This window comes from Salmo salar, chromosome 16 (assembly GCF_965601325.2).
Source record: "Salmo salar chromosome 16, fSalSal1, whole genome shotgun sequence".
NCBI classification, from domain to species: domain Eukaryota; kingdom Metazoa; phylum Chordata; class Actinopteri; order Salmoniformes; family Salmonidae; genus Salmo; species Salmo salar.
In genome coordinates, this window is record NC_138306.1 from 57,308,247 (window position 1) to 57,332,500 (window position 24,254).

At 42.4% G+C, this 24,254-nt stretch overlaps 1 protein-coding gene across 1 annotated transcript in view; it reads left to right on the top strand.

Annotated features, from left to right (window-relative positions):
- The window catches only part of LOC106574123 (solute carrier organic anion transporter family member 2A1), a 69,268-nt gene that overhangs the window by 42,568 nt on the left and 2,446 nt on the right, over positions 1-24,254 (top strand). The window contains exons 6-12 of the mRNA XM_082962794.1: positions 1,933-2,072; positions 5,702-5,777; positions 6,001-6,165; positions 11,215-11,410; positions 14,428-14,575; positions 19,574-19,743; positions 22,709-22,773. Of these exons, the coding sequence (XP_082818920.1) occupies positions 1,933-2,072; positions 5,702-5,777; positions 6,001-6,165; positions 11,215-11,410; positions 14,428-14,575; positions 19,574-19,743; positions 22,709-22,773 (960 nt within the window). The remainder of the gene's footprint in view (positions 1-1,932; positions 2,073-5,701; positions 5,778-6,000; positions 6,166-11,214; positions 11,411-14,427; positions 14,576-19,573; positions 19,744-22,708; positions 22,774-24,254) is intronic.

The window sequence follows — 24,254 nt, forward strand, 5'->3', positions numbered from 1 at the left end:
CTCTTCCTGGAGATTTACAGTCCTGTAGGTTTTAGGTCCAACCCTAATTTAACACACCTGATTCAACTTATTAGTTGCTTAACAAGACCTTAACTAGCTGAATCAGATATGCTAAATTATGGTTGGACTGAAAATCTACAGGACAGTAGATCTCCAGGAAGAGGGTTGGACTGAAAACCCACAGGACAGTAGATCTCCAGGAAGAGGGTTGGACTGAAAACCTACAGGACGGTAGATCTCCAGGAAGAGGGTTGGACTGAAAACCCACAGGATGGTAGATCTCCAGGAAGAGGGTTGGACTGAAAACCCACAGGATGGTAGATCTCCAGGAAGAGGGTTGGACTGAAAACCCACAACGGTAGATCTCCAGGAAGAGGGTTGGACTGTAAACCTACAGGACAGTAGATCTCCAGGAAGAGGGTTGGGCAGCCCTGCTCTGTGGGATTGGTTTGGGTTAGTGAACTGAGCCTCAGAACCAGCTGGTTTGGGTTAGTGAACTGAGCCTCAGAACCAGCTGGCTGACTGCTGTCCTGAGGCTCTATGGGGTTGGTTTGGGTTAGTGAACTGAGCCTCAGAACCAGCTGGCTGACTGCTGTCCTGAGGCTCTGTGGGGTTGGTTTGGGTTAGTGAACTGAGCCTCAGAACCAGCTGTCTGACTGCTGTCCTGAGGCTCTATGGGGTTGGTTTGGGTTAGTGAACTGAGCCTCAGAACCAGCTGGCTGACTGCTGTCCTGAGGCTCTGTGGGGTTGGTTTGGGTTAGTGAACTGAGCCTCAGAACCAGCTGGCTGAGAGCTGTCCTGAGGCTCTGTGGGGTTGGTTTGGGTTAGTGAACTGAGCCTCAGAACCAGCTGGCTGAGTGCTGTCCTGAGGCTCTATGGGGTTGGTTTGGGTTAGTGAACTGAGCCTCAGAACCAGCTGGCTGACTGCTGTCCTGAGGCTCTGTGGGGTTGGTTTGGGTTAGTGAACTGAGCCTCAGAACCAGCTGGCTGACTGCTGTCCTGAGGCTCTATGGGGTTGGTTTGGGTTAGTGAACTGAGCCTCAGAACCAGCTGGCTGACTGCTGTCCTGAGGCTCTGTGGGGTTGGTTTGGGTTAGTGAACTGAGCCTCAGAACCAGCTGGCTGACTGCTGTCCTGAGGCTCTGTGGGGTTGGTTTGGGTTAGTGAACTGAGCCTCAGAACCAGCTGGCTGAGGGGACTCTTCTCTTGTTTCATGTCTTGACATTGTAGAGCTGTGTGATTAAATGTTTCAGGGCTGCTTGTTTTTAGATGGTTGTAAAATGTGATGTATTGTCTGCTCTACATGCGGGGGGTATTGGTGGGTATTGTCTGCTCTACATGCGTTATTTGGAGTTTTTCTTTACACTTACAATACACTCTGCATGCAATTTGATAGGATGTTTGTCCCATTCATGAGTCATCATCAGTAGAGAGTGGACACCATACTTTGCTGCCAAGTAGAGTATTTTTAGTAATTTTTTTTTGGCACATCTTAATTGGATTGTATATTTTAATGTTCCTTTTAAAGGCATAGAATGCTCTTGTTGCTTTGTCTCCCAGCTCGTTCACAGCCATGCTAAAGCTATACCTGTATTGCTGCTGATATTTAGTCCCAGATACGTGTAGTTTTTGGTCTGTTTTTAAGAGAACTGTTTGTATTTGATCTTGATTTCAGGACCTCTTGGAATAACCTAAAAAAACAGAATATAATGATAACTGTCAGAGACAAGGTTAAATAGTTTTGGACTTATCAGCCCTGTCTCTCGCTGTCTCTCTCTCTCATTTGACTTCAGAGTCTATTAGGGTGAGGCCGGGTGCTTCAGACTGTTCTAGAGCCCTCTCTTATTTCGTCTCTGCCGTGCTTTATCTCTGGCTGCCTGCCTGCCTTGTCTTTCTCTCTCTCTCTATCTCTAACCTTCCTCTCTCCCTCCAGTCACCAATGCTGAGCTGGCCCCTACGGACCCTCGCTGGGTGGGTGCGTGGTGGATGGGCCTCCTCATCTCCTCTGCCAGCCTAGCCCTGACCTCCACCCCATACTTCTTCTTTCCTCGCAGCATGCCGCTGGAAGACGATGTAGGTAACACTCTCTCACTAAAGATCGCATCCCAAAATGGCACCCTATTCCCTACACAGGGCCCATATGGCTCTGATCAAAAGTAGTGCACTATGTAGGGAAAAGGGTGTCGTTTGGGATGCAGACATAGATGCTTTTATACACTGCTTATGCGTGTGTTATGAATGGGTCTTGACTGTATTAGGAAGTCTTTATGTAGGTAACCACCAAATAAGGTATTACTAAAATTCCCTTGTAAACAACATTTCCAAAACATCAAGGACAAAAGCAGTGCTAGGTTAGTTTACTTAATTCTTCTTCTGAGAATAATAAATATCTTCCTCAGGGGAAGAATTTAGGTTGTAAGACCAGGGCCCAGACACTAATATGTATTGTGGTATTTCATTATTTTGAATGATGTGAATAGCTAGAGCTTGAGAATTGATATTGTCTGGGGGAAATAAGTATATTTTAATTCAGGTTATACTGACCTCTTCTGGCTTGGAGCCAGCAGTGCAGCTGATCGTTTTAGCTGCCATGTATTGTTTAATGAAATTAACTAAGTTAGAATGTTATTGTGAGGGTGATAAAGCCAATATGACACCGATGTCGACGAAAATTCACAGATAACTTGGAGGTACACAACACACTTCCTCGCCTTTTTTGTAAACGAGCCGTCCGTCCGTTACTGAGAACCACATACCGGATTTTGAAAAAGGGTCGTTAGCAATATTTATTGCCCCGACTTAGCTCAATATCTAGGCATCAAATAAGAACTACATCATCCATAAAGTGACCATTAGACTTGCCACCTAAGTTTGTAAGGACAATAGTTTTGATTTAAATGTATAATTTATCTCTCTCACGTACTCCTTTCTGTCCATTTTAAGAATCAACGATGTGCTACCTTTTTGTAGCATTTCTGGCAATGCTAACACATTTTCTGCCAAACCGGGTCAAAGCACTTAGGTTGCCTAGCAACAGCGCAAGTAGCTAGCGAACACCAGTCAGATAAGAGGCAAACTACACGCAAATGAAGCCAGCTATATTTTGCTATGGAAGGGTTTTTCACATGGCTGAAGTCATGTGAAAAACTATTGGCCTTGATACTTGCGTGTAAATCAGACAAAGACAAAGACAATCTAGAGAATGGCCTTTGGTGCTATTGCCAGTTAGCTAGCCAACTAACGTTATCCATCAAAGTTAGCTTGTTAACTACATGCTAACAAGTCTGTAACATTAGCTGTATGGACAGATAGAGATACACCTGCACAACTCAATGTTGACAGTATTTCTTCCACAAAGTACAGCTTGCTACCTAAGTAAAGTTCATAGTTGAAACTGCCATGCTGCTGATGTATAATACAAGCAATGGGTATTGCTCATCTAACGTTACTCCATACACTAGTCAACCTGGCTTGCTTAGCAATGTGGCTAGCTAACGTTACAGCCCTTACCTTATGCATTGATTCAGTATGCTACCTCCTCTCAATGCAGTTGTCTTCTTGTCATTTATAATTCAAACTGTGCGTGCAGACTGATGAACAGTGTGTGTGCTTATTTTTATTAATGGGTGGCTCTTCATAGAGCATTGTTGAGTGGCAATGGACAGCGACTAGGGTGTGTGTACTAGCTAGCTACCTTTCCCTCCTGCTGTGTACCAGAGTCCTAGTTAGCTAGCTACCTATCCCTCCTGCTGTGTACCAGAGTCCTAGTTAGTTAGCTACCTATCCCTCCTGCTGTGTACCAGAGTCCTAGTTAGTTAGCTACCTATCCCTCCTGCTGTGTACCAGAGTCCTAGTTAGCTAGCTACCTATCCCTCCTGCTGTGTACCAGAGTCCTAGTTAGTTAGCTACCTATCCCGCCTGCTGTCTACCGGAGTCCTAGTTAGTTAGCTAACTAGCTAGCTAGCCCCCAGTGTCCTTAATTAATACCTGCCGGACACCTGCCCTAGCCGTCGTTAACAGAACTGTGGGAAAACATTGCCCAAAAGGCGGGAAGCGAAGGACACTGTCTAATGTTGTCCCTAGCTAGCTACCGGCATTATCACCGCCACGTCTTCTTCTGCTGGGGTTTATCGGCAGTTGGCATCCAACGTTATGGTGCATTACCGCCACCTACTGTGCTGGAGCGCTCCTGCCTGTGTACTGGAGTCGTAGAAATGGACCAATAGAATTATAAGAGGGGTTCCTGCAGATGCAGGCTGCACCCTTCTCCATCTTGCTACTCATTGGAGGAGACTGGATGCTCTCCTTCAGATGCAATCCACCCCCTACGGTGACATCACTGGGACACACTGCTTAATGGCGTGGTGGTGGATTGTGTTCCCCTGAAATGTGTATATCAGCTGATTGACAGAGCGCAGGGCCCCATCTCTTGTTTATCTTCTGGTCCCTCTGGAACATCCAGCTAATCCGCTGCGCGATATCAGAGAAGATCACCGTTGTCCCACGGGAAACATTCTCTGTATTATGTTGTGTAATAATGTTGCGTAATCACCTTCCGGTGTAGGTTGTTTGAGAAAGTTTGAACCTTTTTAAAAGAACCTGCATACACATTGTTTGAAGTAATGGACCAACGTAGCTACTGTTGTAGGTCGAAGTTGTGTGCTGGAAAACCTTAGTAGAGCATGGGTGGAATAGGCATCGTGGTGCTCGTGAATTTCTTTCTTTATCGGCTTCAAACCAATGCCTACTTTTCAATTAAAACGTTAGTGTTTTGTTTTTAATTGGATAAAAGCTTAGACCTATAACACAGACCGATCACTTGCAGTCAGTTTCTACAGCCAAACTCAGAGTTACCTCAGGTTTTCTAGTAAGCATATAGGTTATATACTGTTGAGAATCACACACAGGCTGGTGAAAGATGGATTCTTTCAAATCAAATCTTAAATGTAAAAAAATCTCATATTCCAGATTCCCATAGCCTCTCATCTGATATGGTGCAGCCAATTTCTTCTCTCTGCTTGTTTAAGAGATATTTCCAACCAGCAGTTGGGAAAAGATTAAGTAAATTCCTCAAGGGAATTCGCTCCTCTCTCTCTTCTGTCTGTCTCTGTCTCTCTCTCTCCCTGTCTGTGTCTCTCTCTCTCTCTCTCTCTCTCTCTCTCCTCTCTCTCCTCTCTCTCTCTCTCTCTCTCTCTCAAGATTTGACATTGAAAAATATTGCATGAATAATGAAATCAAAACTTATGCTCCTTTGCTTTCTTCGCTCTTCTGAAAATACATTTTCCAAAATAAAAGCTTAAATTATGCATGCATTCTTTCTACTGTTCTTCAACCTTAAAGGGGCAATCTGCAGTTGCTGCATAAATGTTTTGACTTATAAATTAATAATATGTACCTATTTATTCTCAAAGAATATAGCTTAGAAATGCCTCATGCGCTTAATTCAATTGTTGTACCGCATCAAAACCCCAACTCCAATGTTTGTAAATGTAAACAAACACTGTATAGCCTCATAACAGGGTTAAAACTATAATGTTGATATCATGGATGGTCAGTCCTTGCATCAATAGCTCTGTCTATGAATTTGAGAGTTGTAACATTTCTCCAGCCACATCTCTCAGATTTTTACAGAAACAGGGCCGGGGAGTTTGCTTTGTTATTGTTTCTACTACTTATTGCCACTTTAATGTATTATTTCCTAGGTAAGTGGAACTGAAACTGACATTCTGAACGAAAGCTCCGAAAAGCCTGAGATCTCACTGCTTGAATTCCTTAAGAGTAAGTCCTCTATAGACAGGCAGGCTGGCAGACAGACACACACACACACACACACACACACACACACACACACACACACACACACAATATTGTGTGTTTAGTAGAATTCTACAGAGAATCCGCCCAGTGGTTACAGTAAACCTTAGTTAACTGACTTATTTCTGTATTTTTTGTGTCTGTCTTTCTGCCTGTCTCTGTGTGTCCTCTCTGTTCCTCTCCCCAGTGTTCCCCAGGCTGTTTGTCCGTCTGCTCCTCAGTCCTCTGTTCCTGCTGTTGGTCCTGTCTCAGTGCTGTTTCTCTTCAGTCATCGCTGGCCTCGCCACCTTCCTCAACAAGTTCCTGGAGAGACAGTACAGCACGACTGCCGCTTACAGCAGCCTCCTCATAGGTCAGTACAACACTACTGTCTCCTCATAGGTCAGTACAACACTACTGTCTCCTCATAGGTCAGTACAACACTACTGTCTCCTCATTGGTCAGTTCAGCACTACAGTCTCCTCATTGGTCAGTTCAGCACTACAGTCTCCTCATTGGTCAGTTCAGCACTACAGTCTCCTCATTGGTCAGTTCAGCACTACAGTCTCCTCATAGGTCAGTACAACACTACTGTCTCCTCATAGGTCAGTACAGAACACACATATATACATGTACGCACACACGCAAGTGCACACACACACAGAGACACACACACAGACACACACACACACAAAGAGAGAGACACACACACAAACACAAAGAGAGAGACACACACACAAACACAAAGAGAGACACACACACACACACACACAAACACAAAGAGAGACACACACACACACAAACACAAAGAGAGACACACACACACATACACAAAGAGAGACACACACGCACATAGACAAAGAGAGACACACACGCACATACACAAAGAGAGACACACACGCACATACACACGCACAAAGAGAGAGAGAGAGAGACACACACACAAACACAAAGAGAGACACACACACACACACAAACACAAAGAGAGACACACACACACACAAACACAAAGAGAGACACACACACACACACACACACAAAGAGAGACACACACGCACAAAGAGAGAGAGAGAGAGACACACACACACACACACAAAGAGAGAGACACACACACAAACACAAAGAGAAAGACACACACAGTGGAACTATGGTGTATCTGTCTCCGTGTTGATCCACTATGTGGAACAGTGGAACTATGGTGTATCTGTAAATTATAGCATTTATGAAGCTAGCAGGCATGTTCTTCACACGCTAGGAACATGCTGTATTTCCTCCAACATTTATATAGAAAAAGGTACCTCTCATTCCCAAAACACACACTGGAGACTCACACAGAAAGTCTTTGAACAACAGAATTTATTTATTTAACCAGGTAGGCTAGTTGAGAACAAGTTCTCATTTACAACTGCGACCTGGCCAAGATAAAGCATAGCAATTCGACACATACAACAACACAGAGTTACACATGGAATAAACAAAACATACAGTCAATAATACAGTAGAACAAAAGAAAACAAAAAGTCTATATACAGTGAGTGCAAATGAGGTAAGTTAAGGCAATAAATAGGCCATGGTGGCGAAGTAATTACAATATAGCAATTAAAACACTGGAATGGTAGATGTGCAGAAGATGAATGTGCAAGTAGAGATACTGTGGTGCAAAGGAGCAAGATGAATAAATAAATACAGTAAGGGGATGAGGTAGGTAGATAGATGGGCTGTTTACAGATGGGCTATGTACAGGTGCAGTGATCTGTGAGCTGCTCTGACAGCTGGTGCTTAAAGTTAGTGAGCGAGATATGAGTCTCCAGCTTCAGAGATTTTTGCAGTTCGTTCCAGTCATTGGCAGCAGAGAACTGGAAGGAAAGACGACCAAAGGAGGAATTGGCTTTGGGGGTGACCAGGGAAATATACCTGCTGGAGCGCGTGCTACGGGTGGGTGCTGCTATCGTGACCAGTGAGCTGAGATAAGGCGGGGCTTTACCTAGCAAAGACTTATAGATGACCTGGAGCCAGTGGGTTTGGCGACGAGTATGAAGCGAGGGCCAACCAATGAGAGCGTACAGGTCGCAATGGTGGGTAGTATATGGGGCTTTGGTGACAAAATGAATGGCACTGTGATAGACTGCATCCAGTTTGTTGAGTAGAGTGTTGGAGGCTATATTATAGATGACATCACCGAAGTCGAGGATCGGTAGGATGGTCAGTTTTACGAGGGTGTGTTTGGCAGCATGAGTGAAGGATGCTTTGTTGCGATATAGGAAGCCGATTCTAGATTTAATTTTGGATTGGAGATGCTTAATGTGAGTCTGGAAGGAGAGTTTACAGTCTAACCAGACACCCAGGTATTTGTAGTTGTCCACGTATTCTAAGTCAGAACCGTCCAGAGTAGTGATGCTGGACGGGCGGGCAGGTGCAGGCAGTGATCGATTGAATAGCATGCACTTAGTTTTACTTGCGTTTAAGAGCACTTAGAGGCCACGGAAGGAGAGTTGTATGGCATTGAAGCTCGTCTGGAGGGTTGTTAACACAGTGTCCAAAGAAGGGCCAGAAGTATACAGAATGGTGTCGTCTGCGTAGAGGTGGATCAGAGAATCACCAGCAGCGAGAGCGACATCATTGATGTATACAGAGAAGAGAGTCGGCCCGAGAATTGAACCCTGTGGCAGACCCATAGACTGCCAGAGGTCCGGACAACAGGCCCTCCGATTTGACACACTGAACTCTATCAGAGAAGTAGTTGGTGAACCAGGGGAGGCAGTCATTTGAGAAACCAAGGCTGTCGAGTCTGCCATGTGGTGATTGAACAATGGGATGTTCTCTGTCTTTGAACAATGGGATGTTCTCTGTCTTTGAACAATGGGACGTTCTCTGTCTCTGAACAATGGAATGTTCTCTGTCTTTGAACAATGGGATGTTCTCTGTCTTTGAACAATGGAATGTTCTCTGTCTTTGAACAATGGGATGTTCTCTGTCTTTGAACAATGGAATGTTCTCTGTCTTTGAACAATGGAATGTTCTCTGTCTTTGAACAATGGGACGTTCTCTGTCTTTGAACAATGGGACGTTCTCTGTCTTTGAACAATGGGACGTTCTCTGTCTTTGAACAATGGGACGTTCTCTGTCTTTGAACAATGGGACGTTCTCTGTCTTTGAACAATGGGATGTTCTCTGTCTTTGAACAATGGGATGTTCTCTGTCTTTGAACAATGGGATGTTCTCTGTCTTTGAACAATGGGATGTTCTCTGTCTTTGAACAATGGGATGTTCTCTGTCTTTGAACAATGGGATGTTCTCTGTCTTTGAACAATGGGATGTTCTCTGTCTTTGAACAATGGAATGTTCTCTGTCTTTGAACAATGGAATGTTCTCTGTCTTTGAACAATGGGATGTTCTCTGTCTTTGAACAATGGGACGTTCTCTGTCTTTGAACAATGGGACGTTCTCTGTCTTTGAACAATGGGACGTTCTCTGTCTTTGAACAATGGGACGTTCTCTGTCTTTGAACAATGGGATGTTCTCTGTCTTTGAACAATGGAATGTTCTCTGTCTTTGAACAATGGGATGTTCTCTGTCTTTGAACAATGGGATGTTCTCTGTCTTTGAACAATGGGACGTTCTCTGTCTTTGAACAATGGGACGTTCTCTGTCTTTGAACAATGGGACGTTCTCTGTCTTTGAACAATGGGACGTTCTCTGTCTTTGAACAATGGAATGTTCTCTGTCTTTGAAGAACTGACTTAATCAAATTCGGATGTGGATGCCATAGCAGTAGGTACATGTTCCTGCTTGCCTCCTCAAAGATTTCAGACATGGATATTTTCTGGTCGACCATCACTGCCAGGCCGGCAGGCTGGGACTGGACGATGTTAGAGCTGTGTCGCATAGCATCATTACGTGCAAATAGTCTGTGTCAAGAGTGGGAGGCTCTTCTTCAACAACCACACTCCGTCCAGAAGGTTGGGTTTGGTTACCAGGCAGGGGTAGTCCGGCCAGGATGTGCTCGAGGGCAGACTCAATGGTTGCAATACGACAGTCCAGTGACTTCATTTCCTTGCGCGTCTCAGTGCGTCAAGATTTGTGCCCCCGACGAGGATGAGCGACTGCGTTTATTTGGGCGGTGGATCACAAGGTGAGTGAGACCTGTCATTAGACCTGGAGCATTTGGAAGGATCACTGATCTGTGTGGCAGACTCATCTGATGAGAATCTGGAGGCTCTTGGTTTGAATTTCTGACAGTGAGTGAAAGAGCTGTTAAATCAAAATCAAATCAAATCAAATTTATTTATATAGCCTTTCGTACATCAGCTGATATCTCAAAGTGCTGTACAGAAACCCAGCCTAAAACCCCCAAACAGCAAGCAATGCACGTGAAAGAAGCACGGTGGCTAGGAAAAACTCCCTAGGAAAAACTCCCTAGAAAGGCAAGAAACCTAGAGAGGAACCAGGCTATGAGGGGTGGCCAGTCCTCTTCTGGCTGTGCCGGGTGGATATTATAACAGAACATGGTCAAGATGTTAAAATGTTCATAAATGACCAGCATGGTCAAATAATAATAATCATAGTAGTTGTCGAGGGTGCAACATGCACGTCCGGTGAACAGGTCAGGGTTCCATAGCCACAGGCAGAACACTGTGGAGCCACCTGGGCATGTTCAGCTCCCTAAGCGAAGAACACAAAGTGTGTGCTCATTTATATATTTTTGTTACATTTTAGTCATTTAGCAGACACTCTTATCCAGAGCAACTTACATTTCATACATTTTTTTCCCACGCATTTCTGTATACTGCATACATTTCATGCATTTTTGTTTTTTGTACTGGCCCCCCGTGGGAATTGAACCTACAACTCTGGTGTTGCACACACCATGCTCTACCAACTGAGCCACAGGGAAGACCGAAGCTCATCTGAGGCTGTTGTTTTTCACACTGTTGACATGGGTGGAACCACAGCCGGTGTACAGTACTGAATCGGTCAGAAAATAACAGATTTTTACAGAAGAGAAGTTCTGAGAAAAAAGTTATAAAATAAATTGCTTTTTGAGGGCTCTGTCCTTATCTATTCTACTGGCATATTATCTATTCTACTGGCATGGCATATTATCTATTCTACTGGCATATTATCTATTCTACTGGCATATTATCTATTCTACTGCCATATTATCTATTCTGTCAAATCTATTCTACTGGCATATTATTTGTTCTACTGGCATATTATCTATTCTGTTTTATCTATTCTACTGGCATATTATCTATTCTACTGTCATCAATTCTACTGTCATTATCTATTGTGTTGTATGTGTATTTGTTGAGGGAGCACTTGCATTTCCAAGAAACATTTCCACTCTGGGACAATAATGCTAATCTTATCTTCATTTTATTTTATCTCAGTTTTCCTAATCCCTCTGTCGCGTCGTCCTCAGGTGCGGTGAACCTTCCTTCGGTTGCCGTGGGGATGCTGGTAGGCGGGGTCATCATGAAGAGAATGGGTCTCTCTCTTAAGGCCATCCCTCGTTTCTCTGTCTCCATGCTGTCCATCTCTGTTCTCCTCCTCATCCCCCTCTTCTTCATGGGTTGTCCCACACAGAGGGTGGAAGAGGTCAACTATGAATTCCAAGGGTGAGTCAGTGTTGGGGGTGTAATATGCATATTTACGAAAACAGTTAAATCTTTGGAGAGCCATGTCCTGGTTGATTGGGGTCGGTGTGCTGAGGGCTTCTGGGGGATGATGTTGTTGTGTTTGTAGTTTGTCAGCTAACTGTATCTGGGGATGTTGTGTTACTATGTAGTTTGTTAGCTAACTGTATCTGGGGATGTTGTGTTACTATGTAGTTTGTTAGCTAACTGTATCTGGGGATGTTGTGTTACTATGTAGTTTGTTAGCTAACTGTATCTGGGGATGTTGTGTTACTGTCTATGTAGTTTGTTAGCTAACTGTATCTGGGGATGTTGTGTTACTGTCTATGTAGTTTGTTAGCTAACTGTATCTGGGGATGTTGTGTTACTATGTAGTTTGTTAGCTAACTGTATCTGGGGATGTTGTGTTACTATGTAGTTTGTCAGCTAACTGTATCTGGGGATGTTGTGTTACTGTCTATGTAGTTTGTCAGCTAACTGTATCTGGGGATGTTGTGTTACTATGTAGTTTGTTAGCTAACTGTATCGGGGGATGTTGTGTTACTATGTAGTTTGTCAGCTAACTGTATCTGGGGATGTTGTGTTACTGTCTGTAGTTTGTCAGCTAACTGTATCTGGGGATGTTGTGTTACTGTCTATGTAGTTTGTTAGCTAACTGTATCTGGGGATGTTGTGTTACTATGTAGTTTGTTAGCTAACTGTATCTGGGGATGTTGTGTTACTGTCTATGTAGTTTGTTAGCTAACTGTATCTGGGGATGTTGTGTTACTGTCTATGTAGTTTGTCAGCTAACTGTATCTGGGGATGTTGTGTTACTATGTAGTTTGTCAGCTAACTGTATCTGGGGATGTTGTGTTACTGTCTATGTAGTTTGTCAGCTAACTGTATCTGGGGATGTTGTGTTACTGTCTATGTAGTTTGTTAGCTAACTGTATCTGGGGATGTTGTGTTGCTGTCTATGTAGTTTGTTAGCTAACTGTATCTGGGGATGTTGTGTTACTGTCTATGTAGTTTGTCAGCTAACTGTATCTGGGGATGTTGTGTTACTGTCTATGTAGTTTGTCAGCTAACTGTATCTGGGGATGTTGTGTTACTGTCTATGTAGTTTGTCAGCTAACTGTATCTGGGGATGTTGTGTTACTATGTAGTTTGTTAGCTAATTGTATCTGGGGATGTTGTGTTACTGTCTATGTAGTTTGTCAGCTAACTGTATCTGGGGATGTTGTGTTACTATGTAGTTTGTTAGCTAACTGTATCTGGGGATGTTGTGTTACTATGTAGTTTGTCAGCTAACTGTATCTGGGGATGTTGTGTTACTATGTAGTTTGTTAGCTAATTGTATCTGGGGATGTTGTGTTACTGTCTATGTAGTTTGTCAGCTAACTGTATCTGGGGATGTTGTGTTACTATGTAGTTTGTTAGCTAACTGTATCTGGGGATGTTGTGTTACTATGTAGTTTGTCAGCTGTTGTTTTTTAATGACATGGGAGTTATTGGGAAGCCATGATGACTGGAGTTAGGGTTCTTCAAACGGTCTTGCCAAACGCGATGGAGTTATCACCTATCACTACAGACGCAAAACAGAGATGTACCGTCTGCAGCGTTTTAACTTCGTTGGATAAATGAAGTGCCTGGTGAAACAAATGCACAAGTTCATCCGTTATATAATGATGAGGTCATAATCGGGAGAATAACAAACTTACAGTACCTTTTTCAGACGGTACCAACAGACTGAATAGCAGACAAGCAACTTCATGGGACAAGACAAGCATTTTGTGAAGATTAAGACAAAGCTATTTTTTGGCGCTGTGCCACTGGTGAACCCAAAACAACTAGAATGTTGTTACTACAGTACAATAGCAAACAGAGGCTAATGAACAACATGTAACATAAGCAGGAACCCTGGTCTTCATCCCATAACCCCATATCTCTGTTGTCTTCTGTTATGTGGTTTTTCGGCACTGAGCTCTACTGATGAACTTACCTCCACCCAAACGTCTATCGTGATCCCAAAACCCTGAAGTAAACATAAATGCCCTTTTCACACTACTGAGCTGAGCTGAGCCTAGTAGAGTGGAGTTGTACTGAGCTGGACCTAGTAGAGTGAAGTTGTACTGAGCTGAGCTGAGCCTAGTAGAGTGGAGTTGTACTGAGCTGAGCTGAGCCTAGTAGAGTGGAGTTGTACTGAGCTGAGCTGAGCCTAGTAGAGTGGAGTTGTGCTGAGCCTAGTAGAGTGGAGTTGTGCTGAGCTGAGCCTAGTAGAGTGGAGTTGTACTGAGCTGAGCTGAGCCTAGTAGAGTGGAGTTGTACTGAGCTGAGCTGAGCCTAGTAGAGTGGAGTTGTACTGAGCTGAGCCTAGTAGAGTGGAGTTGTACTGAGCTGAGCTGAGCCTAGTAGAGTGGAGTTGTGCTGAGCTGAGCCTAGTAGAGAGGAGTTGTGCTGAGCTGAGCCTAGTAGAGTGGAGTTGTACTGAGCTGAGCCTAGTAGAGTGGAGTTGTACTGAGCTGAGCCTAGTAGAGTGGAGTTGTACTGAGCTGAGCCTAGTAGAGTGGAGTTGTACTGAGCTGAGCTGAGCCTAGTAGAGTGGAGTTGTACTGAGCTGAGCTGAGCCTAGTAGAGTGGAGTTGTACTGAGCTGAGCTGAACCTAGTAGAGTGGAGTTGTGCTGAGCTGAGCCTAGTAGAGTGGAGTTGTGCTGAGCTGAGCCTAGTAGAGTGGAGTTGTACTGAGCTGAGCCTAGTAGAGTGGAGTTGTACTGAGCTGAGCTGAGCTGAGCCTAGTAGAGTGGAGTTGTGCTGAGCCTAGTAGAGTGGAGTTGTACTGAGCTTGTTATGAATTCACCATAGCTGCTAAACCCTGCGAGAAAGGACAGTGTGAAAAGACAACGTCCGAGCAAGCGCAATACATTTCGGTCAAAATAGTGTGAAAATTGTACATGTCTAATTGTGATACCAACATCATTCTTGAAACATCTCTTATCATCTTCTCTCATCTCATCAGATCTCTGGCCAATTGTTATTCCAACTGTTCCTGCCCAGCTAACGCCTTCAACCCAGTGTGTGGATCTGACGACACTGAGTACCTGTCTCCCTGCCACGCAGGCTGTAAAGGCTACACGAAAGACCCCAACAACAGATTCAGGGTTCTGGTGCGTTCTGGGTGGTCAGTGAATTTAGGAATGCAGTTGCCTAATGGTATAATTGAACAAAGAGTAAAAACAAATATGTTATAGGTCAGTAGGGCAGCCAGTCAGACCTGGTACTATAGTCTTTACCTTCAGTACAGCTACAGTTATACAATATGGATGATTCACAGCCAGTCAGACCTAGTACTATAGTCTTTACCTTCAGTACAGCTACAGTTATACAATATGGATGATTCACAGCCAGTCAGACCTAGTACTATAGTCTTTACCTTCAGTACAGCTACAGTTATACAATATGGATGATTCACAGCCAGTCAGACCTAGTACTATAGTCTTTACCTTCAGTACAGCTACAGTTATACAATATGGATGATTCACAGCCAGTCAGACCTAGTACTATAGTCTTTACCTTCAGTACAGCTACAGTTATACAATATGGATGATTCACAGCCAGTCAGACCTGGTACTATAGTCTTTACCTTCAGTACAGCTACAGTTATACAATATGGATGATTCACAGCCAGTCAGACCTAGTACTATAGTCTTTACCTTCAGTACAGCTACAGTTATACAATATGGATGATTCACAGCCAGTCAGACCTAGTACTATAGTCTTTACCTTCAGTACAGCTACAGTTATACAATATGGATGATTCACAGCCAGTCAGACCTAGTACTATAGTCTTTACCTTCAGTACAGCTACAGTTATACAATATGGATGATTCACAGCCAGTCAGACCTGGTACTATAGTCTTTACCTACAGTACAGCTACAGTTATACAATATGGATGATTCACAGCCAGTCAGACCTAGTACTATAGTCTTTACCTACAGTACAGCTACAGTTATACAATATGGATGATTCACAGCCAGTCAGACCTTGTACTATAGTCTTTACCTACAGTACAGCTACAGTTATACAATATGGATGATTCACAGCCAGTCAGACCTAGTACTATAGTCTTTACCTTCAGTACAGCTACAGTTATACAATATGGATGATTCACAGCCAGTCAGACCTAGTACTATAGTCTTTACCTACAGTACAGCTACAGTTATACAATATGGATGATTCACAGCCAGTCAGACCTAGTACTATAGTCTTTACCTTCAGTACAGCTACAGTTATACAATATGGATGATTCACAGCCAGTCAGACCTGGTACTATAGTCTTTACCTACAGTACAGCTACAGTTATACAATATGGATGATTCACAGCCAGTCAGACCTAGTACTATAGTCTTTACCTACAGTACAGCTACAGTTATACAATATGGATGATTCACAGCCAGTCAGACCTGGTACTATAGTCTTTACCTTCAGTACAGCTACAGTTATACAATATGGATGATTCACAGCCAGTCAGACCTAGTACTATAGTCTTTACCTACAGTACAGCTACAGTTATACAATATGGATGATTCACAGCCAGTCAGACCTAGTACTATAGTCTTTACCTTCAGTACAGCTACAGTTATACAATATGGATGATTCACAGCCAGTCAGACCTGGTACTATAGTCTTTACCTTCAGTACAGCTACAGTTATACAATATGGATGATTCACAGCCAGTCAGACCCGGTACTACCTACAGTACAGCTACAGTTATACAATATGGATGATTCACAGCCAGTCAGACCCGGTACTACCTACAGTACAGCTACAGTTATACAATATGGATGATTCACAGCCAGTCAGACCTGGTACTACCTACAGTACAGCTACAGTTATACAATATGGATGATTCACAGCCAGTCAGACCTTGTACTATAGTCTTTACCTTCAGTACAGCTACAGTTATACAATATGGATGATTCACAGCCAGTCAGACCTAGTACTATAGTCTTTACCTTCAGTACAGCTACAGTTATACAATATGGATGATTCACAGCCAGTCAGACCTAGTACTATAGTCTTTACCTTCAGTACAGCTACAGTTATACAATATGGATGATTCACAGCCAGTCAGACCTAGTACTATAGTCTTTACCTTCAGTACAGCTACAGTTATACAATATGGATGATTCACAGCCATTCAGACCTAGTACTATAGTCTTTACCTTCAGTACAGCTACAGTTATACAATATGGATGATTCACAGCCAGTCAGACCTAGTACTATAGTCTTTACCTTCAGTACAGCTACAGTTATACAATATGGATGATTCACAGCCAGTCAGACCTAGTACTATAGTCTTTACCTTCAGTACAGCTACAGTTATACAATATGGATGATTCACAGCCAGTCAGACCTAGTATTATAGTCTTTACCTTCAGTACAGCTACAGTTATACAATATGGATGATTCACAGCCAGTCAGAGCCGGTACTACCTACAGTACAGCTACAGTTATACAATATGGATGATTCACAGCCAGTCAGACCTGGTACTACCTACAGCTACAGTTATACAATATGGATGATTCACAGCCAGTCAGACCTAGTACTATAGTCTTTACCTTCAGTACAGCTACAGTTATACAATATGGATGATTCACAGCCAGTCAGACCTAGTACTATAGTCTTTACCTTCAGTACAGCTACAGTTATACAATATGGATGATTCACAGCCAGTCAGACCTAGTATTATAGTCTTTACCTTCAGTACAGCTACAGTTATACAATATGGATGATTCACAGCCAGGCAGACCTAGTACTATAGTCTTTACCTTCAGTACAGCTACAGTTATACAATATGGATGATTCACAGCCAGTCAGACCTAGTATTATAGTCTTTACCTTCAGTACAGCTACAGTTATACAATATGGATGATTCACAGCCAGTCAGACCTAGTACTATAGTCTTTACCTTCAGTACAGCTACAGTTATACAATATGGATGATTCACAGCCATTCAGACCTGGTACTACCTACAGTACAGCTACAGTTATACAATATGGATGATTCACAGCCAGTCAGACCTAGTACTATAGTCTTTACCTTCAGTACAGCTACAGTTATACAATATGGATGATTCACAGCCAGTCAGACCTAGTACTATAGTCTTTACCTACAGTACAGCTACAGTTATACAATATGGATGATTCACAGCCAGTCAGACCTAGTACTATAGTCTTTACCTTCAGTACAGCTACAGTTATACAATATGGATGATTCACAGCCAGTCAGACCTAGTACTATAGTCTTTACCTTCAGTACAGCTACAGTTATACAATATGGATGATTCATAGCCAGTCAGACCTAGTACTATAGTCTTTACCTTCAGTACAGCTACAGTTATACAATATGGATGATTCACAGCCAGTCAGACCTAGTACTATAGTCTTTACCTTCAGTACAGCTACAGTTATACAGTATGGATGATTCACAGCCATTCAGACCTGGTACTACCTACAGTACAGCTACAGTTATACAATATGAATGATTCACAGCCATTCAGACCTAGTACTATAGTCTTTACCTTCAGTACAGCTACAGTTATACAATATGGATGATTCACAGCCATTCAGACCCGGTACTACCTACAGTACAGCTACAGTTATACAATATGGATGATTCACAGCCAGTCAGACCCGGTACTACCTACTGTACAGCTACAGTTATACAATATGGATGATTCACAGCCAGTCAGACCTGGTACTACCTACAGTACAGCTACAGTTATACAATATGGATGATTCACAGCCAGTCAGACCTAGTACTATAGTCTTTACCTTCAGTACAGCTACAGTTATACAATATGGATGATTCAAAGCCAGTCAGACCTAGTACTATAGTCTTTACCTTCAGTACAGCTACAGTTATACAATATGGATGATTCACAGCCAGTCAGACCTAGTACTATAGTCTTTACCTTCAGTACAGCTACAGTTATACAATATGGATGATTCACAGCCAGTCAGACCTAGTACTATAGTCTTTACCTTCAGTACAGCTACAGTTATACAATATGGATGATTCACAGCCAGTCAGACCTAGTACTATAGTCTTTACCTTCAGTACAGCTACAGTTATACAATATGGATGATTCACAGCCAGTCAGACCTAGTATTATAGTCTTTACCTTCAGTACAGCTACAGTTATACAATATGGATGATTCACAGCCATTCAGACCTAGTACTATAGTCTTTACCTTCAGTAGAGCTACAGTTATACAATATGGATGATTCACAGCCATTCAGACCTGGTACTACCTACAGTACAGCTACAGTTATACAATATGGATGATTCACAGCCAGTCAGACCTAGTACTATAGTCTTTACCTTCAGTACAGCTACAGTTATACAATATGGATGATTCACAGCCATTCAGACCTGGTACTACCTACAGTACAGCTACAGTTATACAATATGGATGATTCACAGCCAGTCAGACCTGGTACTACCTACAGTACAGATACAGTTATACAATATGGATGATTCACAATCAATGGGCCAGTCCCATCCATCTGTAATTATTTTTAAATTTTTTATTACCTTCATTTAACTAGGCAAGTCAGTTAAGAACAAATTCTTATTTTACAATGACGGCCTACCGGGGAACAGTGGGTTAACTGCCTTGTTCAGGGGGCAGAATGACAGCTTTTGTACCTTGTCAGCTCAGGGATTCGATCTTGCAAACTTTCGGTCACTAGTCCAAATGCTCTAACCACTAGGCTAATCAGAGGCTAATCAGCCCTGGGACACAGGGGAAGTGTTTTAAGTGTTATTCAGGAAGTCATCCATTTCCAGGATGACTGTTTAGCAGGCTATTAGAGTTACAGTCATATTTACATAGTGTATATGGTAACCCCTCCATGCATGGCCATTATGTTAAAGACTGGTGTAAATGAGTTAGACTTCGATCAATTCAGACCAAGAGGTAACACTAGCTCATGTTGTAAATACTAATTGAGGAAAGTATACAGTACGTTCAAGTCAATATAGGATATCAATCATTCACCATTTTGCCATTGTCTTAACAAAAACAAGGATCTGTCCATTTTTTTTCTTTTAAAATGTATAATGATACCGGTGTGTTCTTCGTTCTCCTGCTTTAGGAGTACACAGACTGTATCTGTACAGCTCACAGCCAGGGTAGGGGTACTGCCCGCCCCGGCCCCTGCCCAAACCAATGTCCTCACTTCCTGCTTCCTGTCATGTTCCTCATCTCTCTGGCTGCGATGATCGCCTCTCTAACACACAATCCCATCTATATGATGGTCCTCAGGTAACCTCTCTAACACACAATCCCATCTATATGATGGTCCTCAGGTAACCTCTCTAACACACAATCCCATCTATATGATGGTCCTCAGGTAACCTCTCTAACACACAATCCCATCTATATGATGGTCCTCAGGTAACCTCTCTAACACACAATCCCATCTATATGATGGTCCTCAGGTAACCTCTCTAACACACAATCCCATCTATATGATGGTCCTCAGGTAACCTCTCTAACACACAATCCCATCTATATGATGGTCCTCAGGTAACCTCTCTAACACACAATCCCATCTATATGATGGTCCTCAGGTAACCTCTCTAACACACAATCCCATCTATATGATGGTCCTCAGGTAACCTCTCTAACACACAATCCCATCTATATGATGGTCCTCAGGTAACCTCTCTAACACACAATCCCATCTATATGATGGTCCTCAGGTAACCTCTCTAACACACAATCCCATCTATATGATGGTCCTCAGGTAACCTCTCTAACACACAATCCCATCTATATGATGGTCCTCAGGTAACCTCTCTAACACACAATCCCATCTATATGATGGTCCTCAGGTAACCTCTCTAACACACAATCCCATCTATATGATGGTCCTCAGGTAACCTCTCTAACACACAATCCCATCTATATGATGGTCCTCAGGTAACCTCTCTAACACACAATCCCATCTATATGATGGTCCTCAGGTAACCTCTCTAACACACAATCCCATCTATATGATGGTCCTCAGGTAACCTCTCTAACACACAATCCCATCTATATGATGGTCCTCAGGTAACCTCTCTAACACACAATCCCATCTATATGATGGTCCTCAGGTAACCTCTCTAACACACAATCCCATCTATATGATGGTCCTCAGGTAACCTCTCTAACACACAATCCCATCTATATGATGGTCCTCAGGTAACCTCTCTAACACACAATCCCATCTATATGATGGTCCTCAGGTAACCTCTCTAACACACAATCCCATCTATATGATGGTCCTCAGGTAACCTCTCTAACACACAATCCCATCTATATGATGGTCCTCAGGTAACCTCTCTAACACACAATCCCATCTATATGATGGTCCTCAGGTAACCTCTCTAACACACAATCCCATCTATATGATGGTCCTCAGGTAACCTCTCTAACACACAATCCCATTCAATATGATGGTCCTCAGGTAACCTCTCTAACACACAATCCCATCTATATGATGGTCCTCAGGTAACCTCTCTAACACACAATCCCATCTATATGATGGTCCTCAGGTTTATTTTTTATTTTATTTATTTCACCTTTATTTAACCAGGTAGTCCAGTTGAGAACAAGTTCTCATTTACAACTGCCACTTGGCCAAGATGGAGCAAAGCAGTGCGACAAAAACAACACAGAGTTACACATGGAATAAACAAACGTACAGTCAATAACACAATAGAAACATTTCTATATACAGTGAGTGCAAATGAGGTAAGTTAAGGCAATAAATAGGCCATTGTGGCGAAATAATTACAATTTAGCAATTAAACACTGGAGTGATAGATGTGCAGAAGATGAATGTGCAAGTAGAGATACTGGGGTGCAAAGGAGCAAAATAATAAATAACAGTATGGGGATGAGGTAGTTGGGTGGCTGTTTACAGATGGGCTATGTACAGGTGCAGTGATCGGTAAGCTGCTCTGACAGCTGATGCTTAAAGTTAGTGAGGGAGATATGAGTATCCAGCTTTAGTGATTCAGGTAACCTCTCCCAGGTAACCTCTCCCAGGTAACCTCTCCCAGGTAACCTCTCTCTCTAACACACAGCCCCATCTATATGATGAACCTCAGATAAATAACATATACAAGTGCATTTGGAAAGTTTTCAGACCACTCCTCAGTAAATTGCACATGACAGCCCGCTTGGAGTTTGCCAAAAGGCACCTAAAGACTCTCAGACAATGAGAAATAAGATTCCCTTGTCTGATGAAACCAAGATTGAACTCTTTGGCCTGAATTCCAAGCGTCACGTCTGGAGGAAACCTGGCACCATCTCTACGGTGAAGCGTGGTGGTGGCAGCATCATGCTGTAGGGATGTTTTTCAGCCGCAGGGACTTCAGATCAAGGGAAAAATGAACGCCGCAAAGTACAGAGAGATCCTTGATGAAAACCTGCTCCAGAGCGCTCAGGACCTCAGACTGGGGTGAAGGTTCACCTTCCAACAGAACAACGACCCTAAACACACAGCCAAGACAACACAGAAGTGGCTTCAGGACAAGTCTCTGAATGTCCTTGAGTGGCCCAGCCAGATCCTGGACTTGAACCCGATTGAACATCTCTGGAGAGACCTGAAAATAGCTGTGCAGCAACACTCCCCATCCAACCTGACAGAGCTTGAGAGGATCTGTAGAGAAGAATGGGAGAAACTCCCCAAATACAGGTGTGTCAAGCTTGTAGCGTCATACCCAAGAAGACTCGAGGTTGTAATCACCGCCAAAGGTCTCAACAAAGTACTGAATAAAGGGTCTAAATAAATATATTTTTATATAAATTTGCTAAAATTTCTAAAACCTGTTTTTGCTTCGTCATTATGGGGTATTGTGTGTAGATTGATGAGAAGAAAAAACGATTTAATCCATTTTAAATAAGGGTCTGAATACTTATATAAATGTGATATTTCAGTGTTTTATTTTGAATAAATTAGCATTAATGTTTAAAAACCTGTCTTTGCTTTGTCATTATGGGGTATTGTATGCAGATTGATGAGGGGGGGGAAAAAAGCCTGTCTGTAACGTAACAAAATGTGGAAAAAGTCAAGGAGTCTAAATACTTTCCAAGTGCACTGTATATAGTTTAATGTAATTAAATTTGATTTGAAATACTTCTGATGAGTCCATAGAGAGCAAGATATTGGAACAGAACTATTCAGTACGACGTTGTAAATCAACTGTTTGTGTTGTCTTCGCTTGAATTGTTTCAGAACTGTTTCCCATGAAGAGAAATCCTTTGCCATAGGAGTCCAGTTTCTGCTCTTGAGAGTGCTTGGTAAGTTTCCTCTTAATAAGATGTATACTTCATCAAGACGGATGTTGTTAAAACAACAACGACACAATTGAATATAATACCGTTTTTTTTTCTCCCAATTGCTAACACACTAAAATGACATGCACAGCACAATTATTTACACTGACACACAGAGAGCAAAACCTCTTCTCAAGTCTCCAAAAGTCTAAACACATTTTCTACTTTATACACATTTTGCAATTCAAAATGGCACATTTGTTTTTTAAATGCGCTGTACAACAGTTCTCTGCATCAGACACAACAATCTCACATAAAGTCACATGTTTGCCATTTCAAAACACTGCCATTCAAAATGACACTACATGAGCTAATTGGCCAATACATGTGCCTCCTGGCCAAACACCTCAATGGTTAATTGTTACCACTCCAATCAGGAAGTAAGCACTATGAAAAGACCACAACAAAAAACATAAAATAAAACAACAACACAATTGAATATAATAATATACTGTACATCAGTGTAGTGGTAAGAGTGCCCTCTAGTGGCCGACAACTGATTTGAATCATACTGAGATCCCATATCTTCCTGTTGCAAAAGTGTTTTGAATAAGAGAGTTGTGATTTGATATCTGATCCTGTCCTTACTCTATGAACAAGGTCAATGTTGACAGTTAAGTGTTATTATAACAGCCTGGTTACCAGCCCTGTTCAGCTTGGCCATCCACAGCTCCTGTATATAATATTATTACATTTACATTTTTAGTCATTTAGCAGACGCTCTTATCCAGAGCGACTTACAGTAGTGAATGCATACATTTCATACATTTCATTTCATGCATTTTTTTTGTACTGGCCCCCCCGTGGAAATCGAACACACAACCCTGGTGTTGCACACAACTGAGCCACAGGGAAGTATTTTTATTTTTATTATATATATATTTTTTGTTCAGTATATATATATATATATATATACACTGAACAAAAAATATAAATGCAACATGCAACAATTTCAAAGATTTTACTGAGTTACAGTTCATATAAGAAAATCAGTCAATTGAAATAAATTCATGAGGCCCTAATCTAAGGATTTCACATGACTGGGAATACAGATATGCATCTGTTGGTCACAGATACCTTTAATAAAAGGTAGGGGCATGGATCAGAAAACCACAACTTTCCTCATGCAGTGCAACATTTCTTTCGCATTGAGTTGATTAGGCTGTTGAATGTGGAATGTTGTCCCACTCCTCTTCAATGGCTGTACGAAGTTGCTGGATTTTGGCGGGAACTGGAACACGCTGTCGTAGAAGTTGATCCAGAGCATCCCAAACATGCTCAATGAGTGACATGTCTTGTGAGTATGCAGGCCATGGAAGAACTGGGACATTTTCAGCTTCCAGGAACAGCTTCCAGGAACAGCTTCCAGGTACAGATCCTTACGACATGGGGCCGTGCATTATCATGCTGAACCATGAGATGATGGCGGGTGGATGAATGGTACG